Source organism: Urocitellus parryii, chromosome 1 (genome assembly GCF_045843805.1).
Source record: "Urocitellus parryii isolate mUroPar1 chromosome 1, mUroPar1.hap1, whole genome shotgun sequence".
NCBI lineage: Eukaryota > Metazoa > Chordata > Mammalia > Rodentia > Sciuridae > Urocitellus > Urocitellus parryii.
This window is the reverse complement of record NC_135531.1, coordinates 109,441,614-109,462,101: the sequence shown is the minus strand read 5'-3', so window position 1 is coordinate 109,462,101 and position 20,488 is coordinate 109,441,614. Positions and strand designations below refer to the sequence as shown.

The 20,488-nt window shown below is 39.8% G+C and overlaps 1 protein-coding gene across 2 annotated transcripts in view; it reads left to right on the top strand.

Moving 5' to 3' along the window:
* Gramd2b (GRAM domain containing 2B) overlaps positions 1 to 20,488 on the top strand; it is a 66,888-nt gene that overhangs the window by 20,101 nt on the left and 26,299 nt on the right. For both annotated transcript variants that reach the window (XM_026380156.2, XM_026380155.2), the window contains exon 2: positions 19,767 to 19,886. In XM_026380156.2, the coding sequence (XP_026235941.1) occupies positions 19,767 to 19,886 (120 nt within the window). The remainder of the gene's footprint in view (positions 1 to 19,766; positions 19,887 to 20,488) is intronic.

Below are 20,488 nucleotides of genomic sequence, written 5' to 3'. Positions count from 1 at the left end.
AAGCTCTTAATGAAATATACTTCTGAATTCCAACCATTTTACTACTAAACTGAAAAGAAATCATGTGATAATTGTGAGAGTGGATCACGGAATCATATCTATTCAATGTTTTGTTTCCTAGCATTAAAAATTTTAAATCAATTCAGAACACTTTTTGTATGGCAAAAACAAGTTTTTTTATAAAATATTTTTAATATATTTGTGTGTTTTTCAAATATAAAACATTTAAATTTTTTAAAAGTCTCACAACATCCTAAGGCAGGAGGAATTATTCTTCCTGATATGTGTATGAAGACAGTTCAGAGAAGTTACTTTCCCCCTGAATACCAGGAAAAATAGAAACAGACACAGGATTTGAATTTAGTACATGGACCCCCAGACTCCTAATCTCATTTTCACCACCTTCTTCACCCAAAAAATTAATGTCAGTCATAGTTTTGAAACAAATACTTCAAAACCATATTTAAAATTCATTTTCCAATGTATAGTCAGTCACATGTATACATTGTAAGTCTTCTAGATTTTTCTGTAACCCTCCTGCTCAAAATCCGTCCCTAAACATTTAATATACCACACATACTGGGTATCTCAAAATGAAATGCAGTCCTTATTCCTTCTCCAAGAATGTTTTAAAAATTAATACCAATGATTCTAAGAAGCTTGTGGTGGAAACCATAACAACCACAAATCAAACAAAAAATAAAAATGACCAGTAATTGTATCTCCCAAGTAAAACCCCAAAGTGGTTCATACTTTGATTTTGAATTGTGTATCTAATATAGAAACTTTATTCCTGAAGGTAGCACTACAGATTCATCATTATTAGGGATTGTTTTTCCATAGCCCTGATTTGTGCTGATAAATTTACCACTGTCTCCCAATTTCCCTAATAACATTGCTGGGTGAAAGAAAAAGAAAAAAAGAAATTTGCTTTCCAGTTGTCCCAATAATCTCAGCTTGGTTGATATTCAGTTCAGTGATTCCAAGATTTTCATGGTTATAAGACTTTAAAGAGGTATGAAGTAGGGTTAAGTAGGGCATTTTTACAAGCCAGTCTTTCTTTAGCCCCTGGTAGTTCCAACACAGAAGGTCTTTTGACCACACTTTGAGAACCATTAGTTTATGGAGTTCATAGACAGTTTACCGTGTCGCTTAAGTGCACTTGAAATGACCCATAATAGAGAAAAGAAAGTTCTTTAGTCTAATTTATATTCTCAGTCTTAATAAGTGTTGCAGTCTGTGTATTTTCTTTGCTGAGCCAGAGTCCCACTAACTAGAAAAGCCAATAAGGACCCTCCAGTCAAAATCTGGAGGGTCAGGGCCCCCCCACTTCCTGACTCACATCTCTTTACCCCTTTTTCCCCTTTGTCCAGTTACTTGCTGCTCTTCCAGTTATGTTAACATTATCGATAACTTTACTGCACAAGAGCTGTTTTGGTTATCCATGCTTTAAAAAATATTAAATGGAAAATTCCAGAAATAAATAATTTATGTTTTAAATTGCATACATTTCTGAGCAGGGCAACAAAATTTCTTGCCTTCTACTCCATCCCATGAGGGCATAAACCACCCCATTTTCCAGCATATCCGATCTATACACTACCTCTCCGTTAGTCACTTAGTAGCTGGTTTCACAGCTACTGACAGTCATGCTATCATAGTGGAAGTGTTTGAGTAACCCTTACTTATTTAATTAATAACAGCTCTGAAGCATAAGAACAGTAATATTGGCAGTTTTATTACAGTATATTTTTTATAATGTTCTATTTTATTAGTAGTAATTGCAATTAACTGCTTACTGTGCCTAATTTATAAATTAAACTTTATCATAGGTATGTACGTAAGAGAAAAAGCATATTATATATAGGGTTCAGTACAATCTGAAGTATCAGACGTCCATTAGAGGTTTCAGAGTGTGCCTTCCATGGGTACAGCGGGACCACTGTACCTTTGTTGTCTTCTATGTATAAATCAGTCTTCTCTCAGCTTTGATGGGGACTCCACCAGTGACTTCATACATTCATACTGTTATATTCATAACAAAATTATGAGCTGCAAAAGAGACATATGCCCTCCACCAATCATCACCGCTACCCTCACCACTAATGCTGGCCTACCTCTTCTAAAGATGATTCCAAAGAAATATAAATGGAGCACACTGGGGTAAGAGGCCAGATACAAGAATGGTGGTGAGAGGGTTCAGGAACTCTACAGAGACGGGTCCTTCCCATTATCTCTCACTATTGAGCAAACCGTACTGTGCCGATGTCTGCCTTAAAAACAAGCTGGCCCTCTAGCTTAGAAGAGATTTCCTCAGTGCTCTTTCTAAAGTAACCTGCCCATTTGGTATCTGGAAACATTCAAGGATAGGATTGGAATTATTTTTGCATACAAGCTGCTTTTCGTGAACAAAATTCTATAGGTTTTTTTTCAAAGAACTTCTTGCAAGGATAAGGGGTCAGGTGTCATTTGAGAATCACATACTTCTGAGAAAACTGACCTTTGCATCTAGAACTCCATATTTTGTTTCAAACCCACGTACTGCTCATTTTTTCAAATGGCTACAAGACTGTTCCAAAAATCACAAAGACAGGTGAACATGCCTGTATGAAAGCCCAGACAGTCTCGTACCAGCACAGCCCCAGGCCTTACTGACACACGGTGTTGATGGACTGTCACCTTGCCCTCGTCTGCCATTACTTGGGCTTCTCTCAACACTGTCCATTGGCTGTGGGGCAAAGGTTACAGGATAGAAGTAGCTGCCACATAAGGCCCAGACAGGATGCAGGTATGGCTGCATCTTGCAACCAAGTCATGGTAGTTCATCCTCTTTGATACATTCTGTTCACAATTATAACTGCTTTATATTGTTCTGTGTAATTGGGAATCTTTCTTCCTTTATCTTCAAGGAAGCCAGATTACTAGCCCAAATGTTGAGATTAGGGAATGTCATTTCTGTTTTTTTCTCCCCACAGAATAGCCAGAGCAGGTAGCCCCCAAGAGAAAAGGGTATGGTCCCGGGGGATGTCCAAGAGGATGCCTCCTACATCTGTGCTGGCCCCGGCCATCTGGACTAGTTCAGGGAATGTGACCTTCCTGAGTCCCTTTCCAGGTACCCAAATACCCAGCCACATGCCTACAGCTGCCTCAGTCTACTCCAGACCTGAATCTTACCGTATAGAGCTGATACCTACCCTGCAGGGTGGCTAGGTTTCACTCATTTTAAAAAATCAATTATAGTTTGTGATCGTTTTGGGGCTCAATATATTAGTTTTTTTTTATTGTTGTTTTTAAAGAAACAATCTGGAACTATGTATCGTAGTAGTTAACAGATGAAAAAATAATGTTCTGGGGTATTTGCTTCAGAATAAATAAGAAGTGTAAGTAGTGGGCTTGGATATAGATTAAACAAGTTATTTATACTATTCTGTCAACTTTAAGTGACTACCCTTAATTACTCAGTTATGCTGTAAATTTATTAATCTCAAAAAGTAGACCCGTCTGAGTTTTTTCTATGAAACCCAACAATAACCATGACTGATTTTCAAACATTGCCACTATTCCTTTTATCAATGATTTGTAACTCCTTTCATCGTAAAGAATGCATACAAACCTTAAGTCTCTTTTCCTCAAAGCTTTTTTAAATGGAAGAGGGAGAAAATCTGGGTTTTCTAAATTTGAGAAAGATCTGACAAAGAGCAGCTATGACAGAGATCTGACAGAGACACAGGCTATGAAAGGGAGGGCTGGTGTGGAGGCAGGAAAGTCCAGGCTCTTATTAAGATACCAAAATATGATAAACATCCCTTTCAAAGATGCTACTCCCAGAAACTGCCTTTGGCTACTCTTAGGAAGCCACAGATCATGGGATAGAGATTCTTCTTCTAGAGCCTTCTCCCATTTCTGAAATGGAGTAGAGTAGAGTGAAGAAAAACAAACCCCCATTTTCTTCCAGTTTCTTGCAGTCTGCAATATCTAGACATCACCCTTTAAATTCTAACAAAGCAAAGCAAACTAAGGCACTAAGGTCCCTCCCAGCAAGGTTGACAAAGTCATCAGCCTCGTAACTAGGCCAACTCCCCTACCTTTCACCCAGTTCTGTGGGAAGGAATGGTAAAGCTTCCTCAATGGAAATGTTTCTTCCTTACCCACCACTTTCGCAGGAGCCTTCTATTTTATCTTTGTGTGAAAGAATTGGGTAGGTAGCTGTTGCCCCCGCCCCAAACTGCCCTCACATGTTTAGTCTAAGTTTCCAGAGCAGGATTCAGCCCCCAGCAGAAAAGTTCTCTGGCCTTTCCCATGCCAGTCTTCCCAAGCCCAGGAATTTCAAGTGAAATACATCCCTTCCTGTTGCTATTTATTACTGTCCAACATAGCCAAAAGGGACTCTAGGCCAGAAATCAGCAAATCTGACCTTTAAGGCTGAGTTCAAGAACAGGAAGTACTGGAGGTAGATGAATTGAGCATCTTTGTAGGGATAAGAGATGTGATAAGACCACAACTCTATCCTTCCGAGGCTTATGGTCTAAGCAAAGGAAAGACAAGCCAACAGTAGCCCATTCATAATTTTTAAATAAACCTAGTGTAAAGCTATAAAGGAGATTGGGGCAGGCTTCATCTAGGGGGTGACCCAGCCAGAGATAAGTTTTGAAAGATGTGCAGTGCTCTGGGGAGACCTCAAGAGAGGGCATAGCAGCCCAAGCACAGTGTGTTTGGGAGAAGAGTCAGAAAGGGAAGCATCAGAATGGAGAGGACTTGTTTGCTGTACTCATCTTCATCAGCAACTGATAACTGATAACCATAAGATTTTAAAGAAGGTGAAGGAATAATGTGATCATATTGGAGCTTTTCAAAGAAGCAAAGTGATCTTCCACACAGATGAAAGGAGAAGGTGTCACATACAACTCTGAAGTTGGGAGGGACAGTGGCTCAGGCAGGAGACGTTAAGGACATCACTAGCTAAGTCAACCAACTAAAGAAAGAAAAGGAGGAGACTTAAGTAAAAAATATTAAGGAAGTAAAATCCACAGGCTCTGGTGTGTGAATGGGCTTGCTGAGCAAAAGATAGACAAAGTATGAGAATAACAGAGGCTCCATCACTGAGGCTGCAGATGTGTGGTTCTTAGTGTCCTTACCTTTGTTTCCTTCTCTGTGGAGTGTGGGTAGCACCTGTCTCACATGCATACCCCAAAGATTGGCAGGACCATCATGGGTGCAGGTATTCTTTGAGGATAGCAAGATATAATGCAAGTGTAGTCATCTGGAAAATTCAGTAGGAAGGAGTGGTGAGGAAGAAGGAAAAAAAACAAAGAAGGTGTGTTTTCCAAAGCAACATGTTCTTAGTGCAGATAGAGAAAATACCTATTTGTGGTGGAAAAAATTAAGGACGGGAAATACGGATATCAGATGTAAGATTAGAATCTGTTCAGACTCAATGTTTATTTCCTTAAAAGAGGTATTATCATGTATAAATTATATTAAATCTAATATTCCTAGTCTATACAAGTTAATTGTATTTAAAATGTTGGGATAAACATCTCTTTTCAATAATAGTGAGGAATTATCACTAATTCTGCAATTATTCTACGTTGACACATATATAACTATAACTGTATATTTTAAATTTTTGCTATGCTGATAATAATATGGAACAACTCTATATTATTAACAACTAATATGTACAATATGATATATATAATATACTAATTAGAATATTGATACTAATATGTATAATATGATATGCAGAATATGATAAATTATAGGAAAAGCCAAATACATTTAAGAAACATTTGCTTTCCTAGGTAGATTACATTACATTTGTTAAAACCTCACTCAAAATGCAAATAACAAAAACCGTACTCTTATTTTTTTGTCACGGGGTAGTATGTGTCTAGTTTGGGAGTGTTTTGGTTAAAGCAAAGCTTTCTAAAGAAAACTCCTTTATCTAATACATAATTGTCCTATTCTTAAGAAACGACAGTGCCTTTCCTAGAAGTTCAGTCCTATTAATTTTTTATCTAGTTTGTTTTATATTTGTAATTCCATTTTTCATGTTGGGTATTGCCATGTTGCTCAGGTTAGCCTCAAACTCCTGGGCTCAAGTGATCTTCCTGCCTCAGCATCCCACAAGTAGCTAGGATTACAGGAATGCACCACTGTACTCTGCTAATTTTTTTCTTGGAAGAGTCCTGAGTTTTAATAATACATGGCATTTTAACAAAGAATGTGCTAATGACATCCATACAATCCAAGCTATGTTAGTTACTTGCTATGACTTGCAAGTTCCAGTATGGCACAGCCCCTGTGGATGTCCTGTGCTGCCCTCAGACCCATCCAGTCTGAACTATGAAATCAGAATACAGGAAGCAGACGGGGTAGACATGGTGAGTTTAAGAGAGGGAGAAACAGCAGTGCCAGGTTTCTGGAGCACTCCATACTGTTTTGGATTCTCAGTGCCTTTAAGTCTACAGTGGTGCCCACACATCTTGGTCTTTGAACTCACTCTGACTTTTGATCTATTTTTTACTGTCCCACATGGAACAGAAAGACAGAGTTACAGGAAATAAAGAGTGTTAGAGGAAGGGAAGGGCTTTAGTCATCACAGCTGCCAGCCAGGGTGACAGGAGGCTATTCTTCCCTCCAGTGCTGCAGGTCCAATTGCCTACTCCCACCCTCCGCACCCCCACCCCCACCCCGGTGAGGGCCAAAGTAGTACAGCTCAGCTCCATGGGGACAGGGACAGTTCTCAAAACAAAAGCAAACATTTGTCTCTTCCAAGTTTTCTCCTAATGGCCCTCGTTTTCACTTGTCTGTTTTTAACCTTAAATGTTAGAGCATTATTAATAGGTATGATATTCCTTTCTGGCCAAATACATGTATTTCTGGCATGATTTATTCTGCACTTTCTTCCCCTCAATAAAATTTGTTATTGTGAGTATAATTTCACTAAGGTCACAACAAGAGAATTGAAACTTAAGAGGATTTACATGAAGGAATGTCCTGCCTACAAAGTGTATTAGCAAGGCCTCTCTGGGGCACCTCTTTCCTTCTTTCATTTTCTACCTGATCCTCATTCATTCTATTCCTGGAAACGAAAAACCTAATATCTTCATCTGTTATCGGTGGTATGACAAAACACCATAAACTAGGTAGCTTATAAACAACAGACCTTCTCACAGTTCTGGAAACTGAAAGTCCAAGATCAAGATACCAGGAGCTGGACACAGTGGCTCACACCTCTAATCCCAGTGGCTCAGGAGAGGCAGGAGGATCACAAGTTCAAAGCCAGCCTCAGCAAAAACGAGGCACTAAGCAACTCAGTGAGACTTGACTCTAAATAAAATATAAAATAGGTCTGGGATGTGGCTCAGTAGTCAAATGCCCCTCAGTTCAATCCCTGGTACCCTTCCTCCCCAAAAAATGATGCCAGGAAATTTCCTATTTAGTAAGGACCTGCTTCCTGGTTTGTGGACACCTGTCATTTTACTGTATCCTTATGGAGGCTGTACACTCCCTCAGTCTTCTATTGTCCGGTTTTTTTGTTTTTTTTTTTTTTTTGACATGGTGATGTATGCTTTTTTTAAAATTAGTGCATATGAATTATACAGCCAGTGAGTTTCATAGTGTCATATTCATGCCTGCGTCCCACTTGTGAGGGTTCCACTCTTTTTTTCCTTCTATTTTTTTTTTTTTTTTTTGTAATTGTGTCTGGGCATCACACCTTTATTTTATTTGTTTATTTTCATGTGGTGCTAAGGATTGAACCCAGTGCCTCACACGTGCTAGGCAAGCACTCTGCCACTGAACTTCAGCCCCAGCCCGGGTTCCACTCTTGTGACCCAGGGATCTCCCGAAGGGAACAACTCTTAATGCTCTCACCTTGGGCATTTAGAGGGCAATGTAAGAATTTTGTGGAAACACAAACATTCACACCATAGCATTACTGACATTATTCTCTTGCGATACCCATCTATCAGATGATACACAATCATTTTTCTCAGTGGTGTATCATTTTCATAAAATGTCTCATCTCAAAATCGTGGCAAGACCTGTTATTCTCCTAATTAGAAGTTCTCTGCTCAACTGCACCCTCCGTCCCCCATCAACACCTCAGCCATGCAGTTCCTTAGCATTCTGCTTACCTCCCAGTCCTCATTTTACAAATGCTGCCTCTCTTTGTCATTCCTGAGGCCCCACATACTGTTCTTTCTCCTTCTTTGCATGCTATAACTTTTTATGACTTTAGCCTGAAATCCTCAATCTCCCAGTTTTGTACTATCTTGGTCTTTTGTTCTTTCAAAACAGGGTTCCAAACTCATTTCCTCTTTGATGGACCCCACTTAATTCTGAAAATCCCAAGGAACACTAATAACATTATTTTGAGTTATAATAGAATTGATAGCACAATGGGTTTTGGGTTTTATCCATGTGTTTAATCTCTTCATCTCAACTCTGTGTATTGGAAATAGGGCCCATGCCTATGTTTGTTCTTCCCTACCAGGTGGAAGTTCAAAAACTATACATGTGGCTGTTTATCAAGCATATAGGATGGCTTTTGGTGTAGATTACATTTTCATATGAAATTTTTTTTTTTGGCCTTACCCAAAGACAGGTGAAAGAACTTAGCTGCTATTAAACTCCATGATTCCTACTCTTAAAGATAGAATCACTTAGAAATTTGACCTGTTGCAAGTCTGGTTTATGTAAAGAGCTTTGCTTCATTTTATCATTCAGAATTGTCTTTAATTCCAAGTGGCTATTTTGATTTATTACATGGCATATTTTTTATATCACCTCCAAAAAAGATATGTCCAAAGACTACATTGCTTTCCATAATCCATAGCTATTTCTAAAGGACCTGAACTACTTTCTAATTTTATTTGATATGCATGATATTTTACATATTTACCCTATTAGCTGAAGATTTGTTAATTGTACTTTATCTACATTGTTTTCCCTGGACATTATGTTCCGTTCTTGTGAATTTCTGTCTTTCAGTTTGGGTAAGGTTTTCAATTATATTTTAAAAATCTGTTTTTCCTGAAATAGATGCCTCAGGCCAAAAACCTTAACCCAATAGATGCCCTCTAATATATCTTAGGTGTATGAAAAGGGGCTTACTCTGGTAGTCAGCAATTACTAGCAGAATAACAGCTTCAAAAGGGAATGGAAATAGAAATGTGAAAAATATTTAAAGTCTTGGCCCCTGAGGAGGTTATATTCTGATTTGATAACTGAGACGTATTCAGTATATATTTACAGGAATTTTGTTAGGATTAAGCAATGCAAAATGATATTTACTTATGTGCTCAGGTTGTGAGTAACAAAAGATTACTATCAGCAGCATCAGTCTACCTTGACTGGAAATCAGAGAAGTCAATCCTGCCTCCTTCATGGATTTTCTTGTCATTTTCCTTTATTGTTTTCCAACAGTGCTTGGCCTCAAAATGCCACTGCTGAGAAGTTATTTAGCTCGATTATGGTTTTGCTTAGTATTGTTATTTCTTCCAGTAATAAAGGCAGTATTTTCATATGGTTTCAAAATATTGCTCACCTACCAGTCAGTTTGAAGGATAAGTTTACACACAATGTTAATTCAGCAGAGGGAAAGTAAAAAGATGGCACTTTTCCACCTCCCACCCCAGCTCTCAGCAAGGCCCTCTTCCAATACAACTGCTCACCACATTTGGGAAGGATGCTACCAGGTACATTTCAAGACAAAAATGTAAGCTCAAGCCTTTTTTTAAAATATGGATTTTTGTCTTGTATTGCAAAATATCTCAGTTATCCGATCAACAAGAATTAATTGCACAATTTCTCACATCCAGATATGGAAATACAGCAGGGAGATAAGGAGGGTGTAATTGGACTGTCCCAAGACTGGAAATATGGCGGTGTTGGGGAGCAGGAAGGGCATTGCAGGCCAGAGGAACCAAGAGCCAATAGTTCATGGAGAGAGGAAGGAATGTGACATAACCGAGGCCGTGGTGTGAGGACCCACAGTCAGGCCTGGAATGGAGAATTTCTTTTTGAAAAGTAGAAAAAGGGGGACTGGGGAACTCTGGAGGGTCATGGCTCCTGTCCAGAGGCCTCATCTAATGCTCATAGAAAGCCATTGTTGGCTCAGGAGCAGCGGCATGACATAATGGAGGCGATGTCTCAGGAGAATGAATCGGGCATTGATGTCCCAAGACTTGGAGAGGGACACCCCAGAGATCGGAGATCGTTGCTGCATGTTCCAGGGGTGGAAGGGGCAACTTCGGCAGCTGCAGCTGTGGAACTTCATTTTAAGGCACCAACAAAACTCTTGGGGGCTGTTTTTTATTTGTTTATTTGTTTGTGTTTAACATAAGCTAGTTTTCTGTCCCTTCTGAAATCAGAATCTTGAATTAAACACTTTGTGGAATAATGTGAGTTGCCTCAGGCTTTGAGAAAAGTAATGATTTAGAAAAACAGACTTGGGAGTAGATGTGAAGGAGGAAATGGGTACAGTGACTTGCCCATTTTTAATGGGAGCAGAGAGAGAGCTCTGTGAGATCAGATTAAAGAGGTGCATTGGAGCCAGATGGAGGCCTCAGCTACACCCTCCTCCAGCCCTGCTGTTGCATGAGATTGAGGTGTTATTCTGCTGTGGCAGTGTCTTGGGACTCAACAGAATTACTTTTCAAGATGGCAGAAATCTTCTTCTGAAAAGTCTTTACTCTTTTGAAAATTGTTCATTTCTTTTGGGCTCTTTCAGTTTTTTAGGCAGTTAGTAACAATGTTCTTTCTATTATATCTAAAACAGACTTAAAAATTCCTTCCTCCTGTGTTCCTGTAACTGTTCATAGTAGCAGTGCCATCGATACCATCCCCCAGATAACCTCAGGATTTCTCTCTGTTGCTCTTTCTCCCCATGCATTTTGGTGTTATCTCTGGAGTATTTCTCCAATACAGGCTCTGCTTCCTGCCTTCCAATGCATCCCCCCTCTGCCTTTCCATTTTCTGTCTCCGGCCTCCCCAGTTCTTGTCACCAACATGAGAATAATCCTACAGAAGTACATCTCTCATCAGACTCTTAATGAGGTGTGTGGGAAAAAGTGGGTACTGAATATCTGGTCCTTTCATTCCCCCTTTTTACAAATCTTCAGTTAATCCTGACTACCAATCAAAGTCTAAAAGCAGCTCTTTCCCGCCAGGAATCAAGCTTCATGGCCACCTAACTACTGCTGCTTCCTTCCTGCTGCCTGTACTTCAGAAAACACCAAGCTGCTAGATTTCCTTGTGAGCATGTGACTCCTCCTTAGCATGATTTAACTTCTGATTTTCTTCATGTTTCTTATCCCTTCTGGTATCTCTGCCCCTCCAAATCATATGTACCCAGCTCAAATGTCAATCCTTCTACAATCAGTTCTGCACAGTTTTGGCATTCTGTGGGCAGAAGGGGTACTTAAGACTGCCAGGTAGTAATGGAAGATTTTAGTTTTTCCAATCTAAGGAACTATTTTGTTTTTACTGGTTTATAAGCAAATAGAGATATTATTTACATTTCTACTTTATTGGACTGAAATATGTTGCTGGCACTTACTTTGTGGGTTTTCTTTCTTTTCTTTTCTTTTTTTTTTTTTTTTTTTTTGCTAAATTGAGAAAGATCGGTCACCTCATGCCCACACAATGCTGTGCTTATTTCCTTTACAAAACATCCTTCATTCTCTTTACAATTAGAAGAAATGAATTCCTGATTTCTTTATGCTTATCATCTGTGTTGTTCTTTGTGAGCTCAACTAAAATTCCTAGTAAAAGCTAAGTACCTTGAAAACAGAATCTGGCATTTGGGTTTTACACAGGGTATGAACTCCTCCAAGATAGTAGATCTATCTATTTTTATTAGTCACTCTGCATTTTACATTTTATCTATAGGGATATTAATAAAGATTTTTTTTAATTTTTAGAATGCTTACCTAAATGATGTAATGCACTAAAATTTTGTGATGAAGTCAATACCACCTCACCCATCCGTGACTAAAAAAGTGGTTGCCACTTTTAACAGTATGGATTTTAATTGAATTAGTCACCTTACTATTTGTAAAAATATATGTCTCCTGCTCTTTCTTGCTTTATGAATTTTAAACCTTATCTCTCAGCTTCCTGTTTTGATGGAAAAGACTCAGCTCACTGACACTGCTGACCTCTCTCTCTTCCAACTCCAGTTTTTTTCTTCTTCTTTTTTGGTGCTGGGAATTGAGCTCAGGGCCTTGTGCATGCTAAGCACATTCTACCACTGAGGTTCAGTCCCCAGCCCCCTACTCCCAGTTTTAAATGGCATAATACCCCTTCCTATTCTCTCATGCATTTTTTTTAATCCATTTTACCTCCCACTTTTTAGGATAAGAAAGCAGTGGCCTCTGCCCTTCACCCTCCCATTTTCTTCTTTAGTAATGCTTTCTCTTTCCCTTGCTCCCTGCGTCTCTCCTCTCTGTTCTCTTTCGAACCCCTGTTCATTTAATATAGATGCGCCTGCCCTACAGGTGTCTTCTTTTTCCCTCTTGCCTTTTATCTTTCTGAATGTCTCCCAGCCCTTGGTTAATATTATAGATCTCATGAAGAAGGTGATGTTCTAGTAACCACTTGAAGGAGAGGAGGGAAATCGCGTGACTCTCTGAGGAGAGCAGGCCAGCAGAAATCTCTCCCCATATCTTGGGGTGTGGCTGGGCTGAGTGAGCAAGGGTCAGAGAGATTAGGAGAGTGGATAGGGCACCCTCCTGATCTGGAGTCCCTGTTAGGTTATGTTAAGGATTTGAACTCTGGGAGAACTGGGAAAAAAAAAATGGTCCTTTCTGTTCCATGATACTGAAGTTGTTTGTTTTTTTTTTTTTTTTTTAATTAAAGGATCATGACTTTATTTCTTTATTTTATTTTTTTAAAGAGAGAGAGAGAGAATTTTTTAATATTTATTTTTAGTTTTTGGTGGACACAACATCTTTTTTGTACGTGGTGCTGAGGATCGAACCCGGGCTGCACGCATGCCAGGAGAGTGCGCTACCGCTTGAGCCCCAGCCCCTGAAGTTCTTTTTTATGGGGACTGTCTTCTCTCTGAAGATAGTAATTAGGTTTGGGGATTTGTTTTGGTTTTTTTTTTTTTTTATATTTCTTTTATGCTTGTTTGTTTTTATTTTCTTCTGGTTTCTGCAGTGAGTTTCCTTAGGATTTTACTGTCTTATTTGTCAAGGTTTATCTTGGCCTTTTCTTTCAGACTTTCACAAGTTTTCTTAAAGATCTGACAATCTTTGCTTATTGTTTCATATTCAAGAACAAGGGATTAAGGGGAAAAGAAGGGATTAGAGTATCTATCCTGGACTTTTGTTGTCCATGGACAGGGAGATGGCTTCTGTCTGAAGACTGCCTTATTCAAAATGGAAGGTCAGGGGTGTGACCTGGGGCTCCCTCCCTTGTACTAGGTATCCTGGTTTCTGTACCTCAGGTTTTAATGTTTTTTAGAAATGAAACTTCTGGTATTTTCACTCTTGGGCTAAACTCTTAACTGCCTGCCATTTGGGACTGAGGGCTGTCAAAGGTTTCTTACAGGTACACCTTCAAATCTAATGTTTTGAGCAACTTCTCACCTACCCCTCCTATAGCACCTCTCTGAATTGCTGACCAACAGGTCTCTTGTTCTCTTATGTCACACTGATGCCCATACTCTAGACTACTTGGCTGCATGAGTGAATATTGTACTTTATATTCTGTTCCCCATATTTCAGAAATTTGGAGAAATCCCTCTTCTAATGATGGTTTCCTATCATTCTTACATCAAAATTATTGCATCTTTTAGAAATCCTCATTTTATACACCCTAGAGAGGGGAGGTAAATTTTTATCTATCTGCCTTGTATCTGTCTATAAGTCTATCAAGAAAAAATAAAGTTAGTCATTAATGGCTTATTTTAATGTCACACTGACCCTGAAAATCCACTTAACTCTTCTAAATATTTAAGATTTTTTTATTTAAAAAGCCACACTTGGAGGTGCATGCCTAACATTCCAACTACTGGGAGGCTGAGGCAAGAGCATCTCTTGAGCTCAGGAGTTCAAGACCAGCCTGGCCTGGGCAGCATAGTAAGACCCCCAACTCTTGAAAACAAAGGAGGTTCTAGAGTGTTGCCAAGAATCCACGAGGCAGTAATAAGAATAATTGTTTTTCCTAAATGTTTTTATTAAAAAGTCATCAGAAAGCCTGGCACGGTGGTGTACACCTATAATCCAGCAACTTGGAAAGCTGAAGCAGGAGGATCACAAGTTGGAGGCCAGTCTCAGCAATTTACTGAGAATCTGTCTTAAAATAAATGTAAAGGCCTGTTTTAAAAAGTTTAACACTAGTCATTATTAAAATGATTATTGTTATTCTATGTATCAGGTACTCTGCTAGGTACTTTTTAAATAAATACATGTTTTTAATATAGTTGTAGATGAACAGCATGCCTTTATTTTATTTATTTATTTTTTGTGTGTTGCTGAGGATTGAACCCAGTGCCTCACACATGCTAGGCAAGTGCTCTGCCACTGAACTACAGCCCCAGCGCCATATTTTTGAGTTTAACACTTCATTAACACAAATGTGTAAAAACAGCTATATATTGTGAGTCACAGAATCCCTACTGAGAGCAGTTTGGCAATCACTATAAAATTTTTAAAATCACATGCCTTTGTCATAGTAGTTGCATATACAGGAAATTATACCATAGGTATATTCACATACATAATAAAAATACAAAGTCGCGTGTTGCAATGTTCTTTGTATTTGCAAAAGACTAAAATCCACCTAAATGCCCATCGATAAGGAACTGGTTGAATATTGTTCATTCATTAAAATGGAACTCTTATGCAGTCATTAAAAAGAATGAGGAAGATCTATTGTATACTGATAAGGAAAAGAACACTGAAATACAGTAAGTAAAACAAAACAAGGTGTGGAATACTAAAGCTGTCATTTATACTTAAAACAGACACACACACACATATGCCCAGATGTCCCAGGAAGAAAACACAAGTTTCTAGGAACAGTAGGTACATTTGCAGAAAGAAACCAGGCCACCACTAAACGGGGGTAGAAGGGAAATTTGTTTCCTTATTTGTAATTTTCAGATTTTGCACTGGTGCTTATGGTACCTATTCAGAAATAAATATGTAGATAGATAAATTAATTTAAAGTGTCTAGACAAAGATATTACCATATTAGAGTTACCAATGAAAGGCCATTTTGACCTAAAAATCTCTCTTGGTAGATTCTAAGTTTACCAAATTAGAAAAGCTGAAGAGTCACCCAGCTGTCCTCGGCTCAGCTTCTACCTGCTTTGGCACCTCTGCACCCCACGCTACTTCCTTCTTTTGGTTCCTAGATGTCTGTCTGTGTTTGTGCTATAGCTGCTGCCCAGCAGTTCCCAGGAACTTCCTCTGTCTCTGCTGGTTAACTAGTTGCTTCCCAAGTATTGCATTCTTTGCTTCAGCTATGAAGCCACAGGCAGGCACACACCAGAAACAAGGAAGGATCTATGAGGAGTCCCCAAGTCTTAGTGAGTCAGTCCTAGCTGAGCTTTCAGTACAACACGCGACACTCTGCTTTCCCTGGCCATGTCCAGAAATGTATCCTGTGGGGATCCTCTTTGTTGGTAACAACTGTCATTTGAAAAATGATGACCAGAGGGTGGTTGGTTTTTTTGTTTGTTTTTTAATGATAGTGGATGTAAAACTACCCCCACCTGTACTAGCATAAGGAATCTAGTGGGATTTTTTTTTTTTATGCCTTTGCGAACACTAATTTAACATGAAGGTAGACTCAAACACAGGAATTACTGCTGTAATTAGAAAGGAACACTAAACCACAGTGAGACACTTGTTTTTATTCACCTGAGCTGCAGCTTAATATAGCTTCTGCCAGGTGGCTCCTTATTTACCTGGCCTTGCATGTGAGTGCAATACATTCTCAGCAGGAAGGGCAAAGGGCCGGGAAAACTGAGGTGACAAGAGAAAAGAGGGTCGAGTTTACCTTAAACTCACAGAGACTATCACCAGGAGGAATGATAGTTAACTCTATGTAAAACTTCTAGTTCTGAAAAATTGTGACATCTGAATTTATGTCATCATCAGACTACTGAAGTCTGGGCAGTGACCAATATGGGGCCATTGATAAGGATAGTCCAACCTGGTTTTTATTTTTAGATTGTGTAACCATTTTATTGAATCCAGCTTGTCCTAGCTGAATAAAAATTCTTTCCCCTAGGAGGTGAAGTTGGGCTTGGTGGGTGTAATCATGACTGTCTCACTGCTCTGAAATTCCTGCTGAAGAGCTTTCAGGACCCATAGCTGATGCATAAACTGGAATGGAGATGGGAGAAGAACTAACCTGCCAGCACCAAGTGATGGTTTCCACCATCTTCTGCTGTTCCTATGGGTGCTTAGAACTGTCAACTCACTTATCCTCCTGAAGCTCCAAGCATCTTACCAGCAGGGACCATTTCAATAAATATTTGTTGAAAGAAAAAAAATTAGTTTTTTTTTTGTTGTTGTTTATTGTTTTCTAGTTGAGTCTCTCAGTTGGAGATTAAGGGAGCTTAAAAGGCTTTGTTTTTTGGGTAAAAAATAAAATAAAATACAGCCTGGGGTTGTGGCTTAGTTGTGGAGCGCTTGCCTAGCATGTGTGAGGCACTGGATTCGATTCTGGGCACCACATAAAAAAATAAAGTTATTGTGTCCATCTACAACTAAAAATATTCTTTAAAACCCTGATTTGCTTATTTTCATGATTTAAATAAAAATGTTCAGCTTCATGGAGAGTAACTTTAAAGTTACGGAGAGTCCTTGAGGAAGCATTCCATTTCCCCTCCCACACTCTGCTTCTCAGACGCAGGCACGTCCCTACTGTTTGGATTCTATAATAACTTCAGTCTAGGTTTGACAAAACCTCCAAGGTAAGGGGCAGGGGAAAAAAAATCTCAGCTGTTAGGAATTAGCTTGTTTGAGTCTAAAGCATCTTAAAAAAAAAAAAAAAAAAAAACTAAACTAACATGGAATTTACCCATAGATGAAACTCACTTTCTCTTTGAGACAATATGTAATTAATCCCACATCAATCAACATGTGGTGACCACTGTGAGCAAAATGCAGAACTGTTATGGGAAAAAAAAACAAAAACAAAAAACAGAAGTTCCCTGCCTGCAAGGAATTTGGTGTAGTCATTGGATAACAAAGACATGTGGGTGAAAAGCTAACAGATTTTAAGGCATTCATTGTTTAGGGGCAAGGTGAGTTACAGGGAGGCTTTGAGAAGAATGTCCTCCTGGTAGGGCCCTCAAGCACAGAACCTGCACTGAAGACAAGCACAAGTTTAAGGAAGAGCCAGGTGGAGGGTATCTGGAAATAGCCTCTTTTGACTTGAACATGCCTGTGTGTTTTGTATTGCAAGACATTGTTCAGATGGGATGCACAGATGTTATAATCTGACCAGTGCTAAGCTAAAATCCCTGAATCAGAACCACCACGTGACACTCAGTATTGAAGTGCCTGACCAGGTAGGGCAAGGTCAAGGAGGGGCTCAAAGCCAGAGGGAGCTGGGCTTTCTTTACATCTTGGTGCTGGATGTAAGAGGAGCAGCTTTCTCTCTGCCAGTCTATGTATCAGGGATGTGGCTTTGAGAGAGGGACACCTTTTTCGGAGTGGCTCTTAGCAGGAATGGCTCTTTCTATACAAAAGGGCTATACAGAACAGCGAAGGCTCTGCCTCCAAATCTTGTTCTGTCCCCTGCATAAAATTGAGTAAATATTTAAATGAATGCTGAGATGGATTGTTGAAGTTCCACACACAATTGGTCTCCCTAACTAAAGAGTACTTCTCAAGTGGATTTCTGTCTGATGCCCCTAAAGAATAGGAGTAATATGTATGTCTTAGGGGATAAATAGAAAAAGCAAAGGTGTGCTCCAAGGCCGATTCACAATTTGAAAACTCTAAGTTCGTAAGTTAAATTAGTACTAAAATTTAAAAGTTCAATTATTTTATTTTAAACCAAATCAATGTTTTCTAATAAGAGTTCAAGGTCTCCCATATAATCTTTGTCACATAATGCAGTGCAGATAAGAACTAAGCCTTTTTAATATACTTGAGTGCTTTAAGTACTGGAAGAACCAAAGAAGCAAAAGGTTGGATCTCTGTTCTCCAATATTTGTCTACTTAGGGAAAAAAAAAAAAAAGAAAGAAATGCTAACTACAGAATGAGAACATCAGTCGTTCATAGGAATTATTACTTGGTTGATTATCTTTGTCAGATACACTGGATCTTGATTTCGACTCTAGGATAGGACTCCTAGTGTAGACTACAATGTTTCTATGCGTGACAAGGGCTAAGCAAGCAACAGCAAAGCTTAAACCAGCCAATAATATTTCCTGCCTACTTGTTCATATGCAGGTGGAAATATCTAATAGGTGGTAAATTAGGGTTAAAATGAAGTAATCTGTCATAGCAATGCCATTTTACTATGTCTTACTTTATGCTCAACTACCACAGTGTTTTTACATCCTCAGAAGTATGTCTTACTGTTTGTTGCTGGCATCAAAGAAGTTATGATCCTTTAATAACACCTTCTTTTCTCCCCTCAATATTTCTTTACTGGGTTTGGGGATATAGCTCAGTCGGTAGAGTGCTTGCCTTGCATGCACAAGGCCCTGGGTTCAATCCCCAACACCACAAAAAAAAAAAAAAAAAAAAAAAACGGAATATTCCTTTTCTCCTGCTTCCCACATTGGAAATTGTACCCAAGTGGTGTACACCATGATGGTCATTGTCCATTTGTTAGTGGTTCAATGTGCAAATTCTCTTGACTCACCTTCCTGTCTACTCCTTTCCACTCTGTCTTTTACCAGGGTTAGATCTAGTTTTTCCAAAACCACTTGACCATGACTACATACTGTCACTATCCTTGACCCTGGGGTTTGTGTAAAGATGAATCAGATTTCCACTTCACCATGGGGCTCTCAGGCTGAAGAGGTAGTAAGAAGGATAAATGGACGAGTAAGTGGTTGGGGGATGGATGATTGAGTGGGGAGAGAGACTGAAAGAAAGAACGTGTACACAAATACCTTACAGGTGAACGGAACTGAGTTTGAATTTCAACCAAGGTAGATGCTAGTTTTGTAAACTTGTTCATATTTGATGAAAGCTTCAGATATCCCATCTGTAAAATGAAGGTAATCAATCCTGTCCAGCCTGGGTGGTTGTAAAGATTAAAGACTGTAAATTGCTTAGGGAAGTGGTTGGCTAAAACAACAACAACCCAAAGTGGAACCTTCATAACTACAACAAAAGGTGATAAGTGACATAAGAGAAGTACAAACAGAGTGGGTGGGAGTTCCCAGCACCTGCAGGCAGCCACCCCTTGTGGGTTCCAGAGCGCTTGCGCACAGGGCCCTCCCATCCTCCAGGTGATCTGCTGCCCGGCCCACACCTAGGCTGGGCACAGCTGGGTGGTGCAGGGCCCACAGGCACAGCCCTGGGAGCTGAGCAGTCCTTGCACAGTCGGCCTTTTCAAGTGAAGTAGCTGTGATCTGCAACTATTGCCCTCGAGGCTCCAGCCCAGAGGGGTCAGAATGGAGATTGGGAAAGTGCACGGCTGTCCAAGTTGACCAGCCTGTCAGTGGGGATTCAAGATCATTCACTCTCCAGAACTCCAGGTTACTCCACCGTTTTTTTCCTTCCACTTCCCTCTGGATGTCTAAGGTGAAGCGTTTCTCTTTCTTCTCCAGCTCAGAGGCTGAAAATGGTGTGGAGGACAAAAGGAAAACCAGCAGGAGTCCAACAGCCCAGTCCCCTACCCCCTCGGTGGAGGCCGAGTCCCCAGACCAGAAGAAAAGCATCTGCCTGCGGTGAGTCCTCACTTGACTCTTTGTTCTCGGGGTTGTGGGAAGCACTGGGGTTTCTAGTTTTATGGTTGGTGTGAAGAGTGTGGACCAACTGTAGGCAAATAAGGCCTCCGGGAAAGAACAGAGTGTGTTTCCTTGACAGCCAGGCACAGGCACTTGGCTTCCTCTCTCATCTCTTTCTAGCAGCCTCTTTTTCTCCTCCTGCCCCAGCCTTCTGAAGTATGGGTAGCCTTTTCTGAAAGCACTGATTTTGCAGACTGATGAAGCCAGTAAGCCCCACTCCCAAGCACAGATTTATTGATTGATTGATTCAGTCAGTCAGCTATTTGTTTGTTTGTTTGTTTTAGCTGTTGATGGGCCTCCATTTTATTTATTTATTTATATGTGGTGCTGAGAATCGAACCCAATGCCTCACACGTGCCAGGCAGGTGCACTACCGTGAGCCACAGCCCCAGCCCCCAAGCACAGATTTATGAAGCACCTGGCAAGGCTGGCCAGTTGCAGCATCTGCTCAGCCTCTGGGACTGGCTTCTTACTTTCCTGGGAGCCATGGAAAAGAACAGAGGAAAACCCATCCCAGTGATCCACCAGGCCACCTGTGTCTG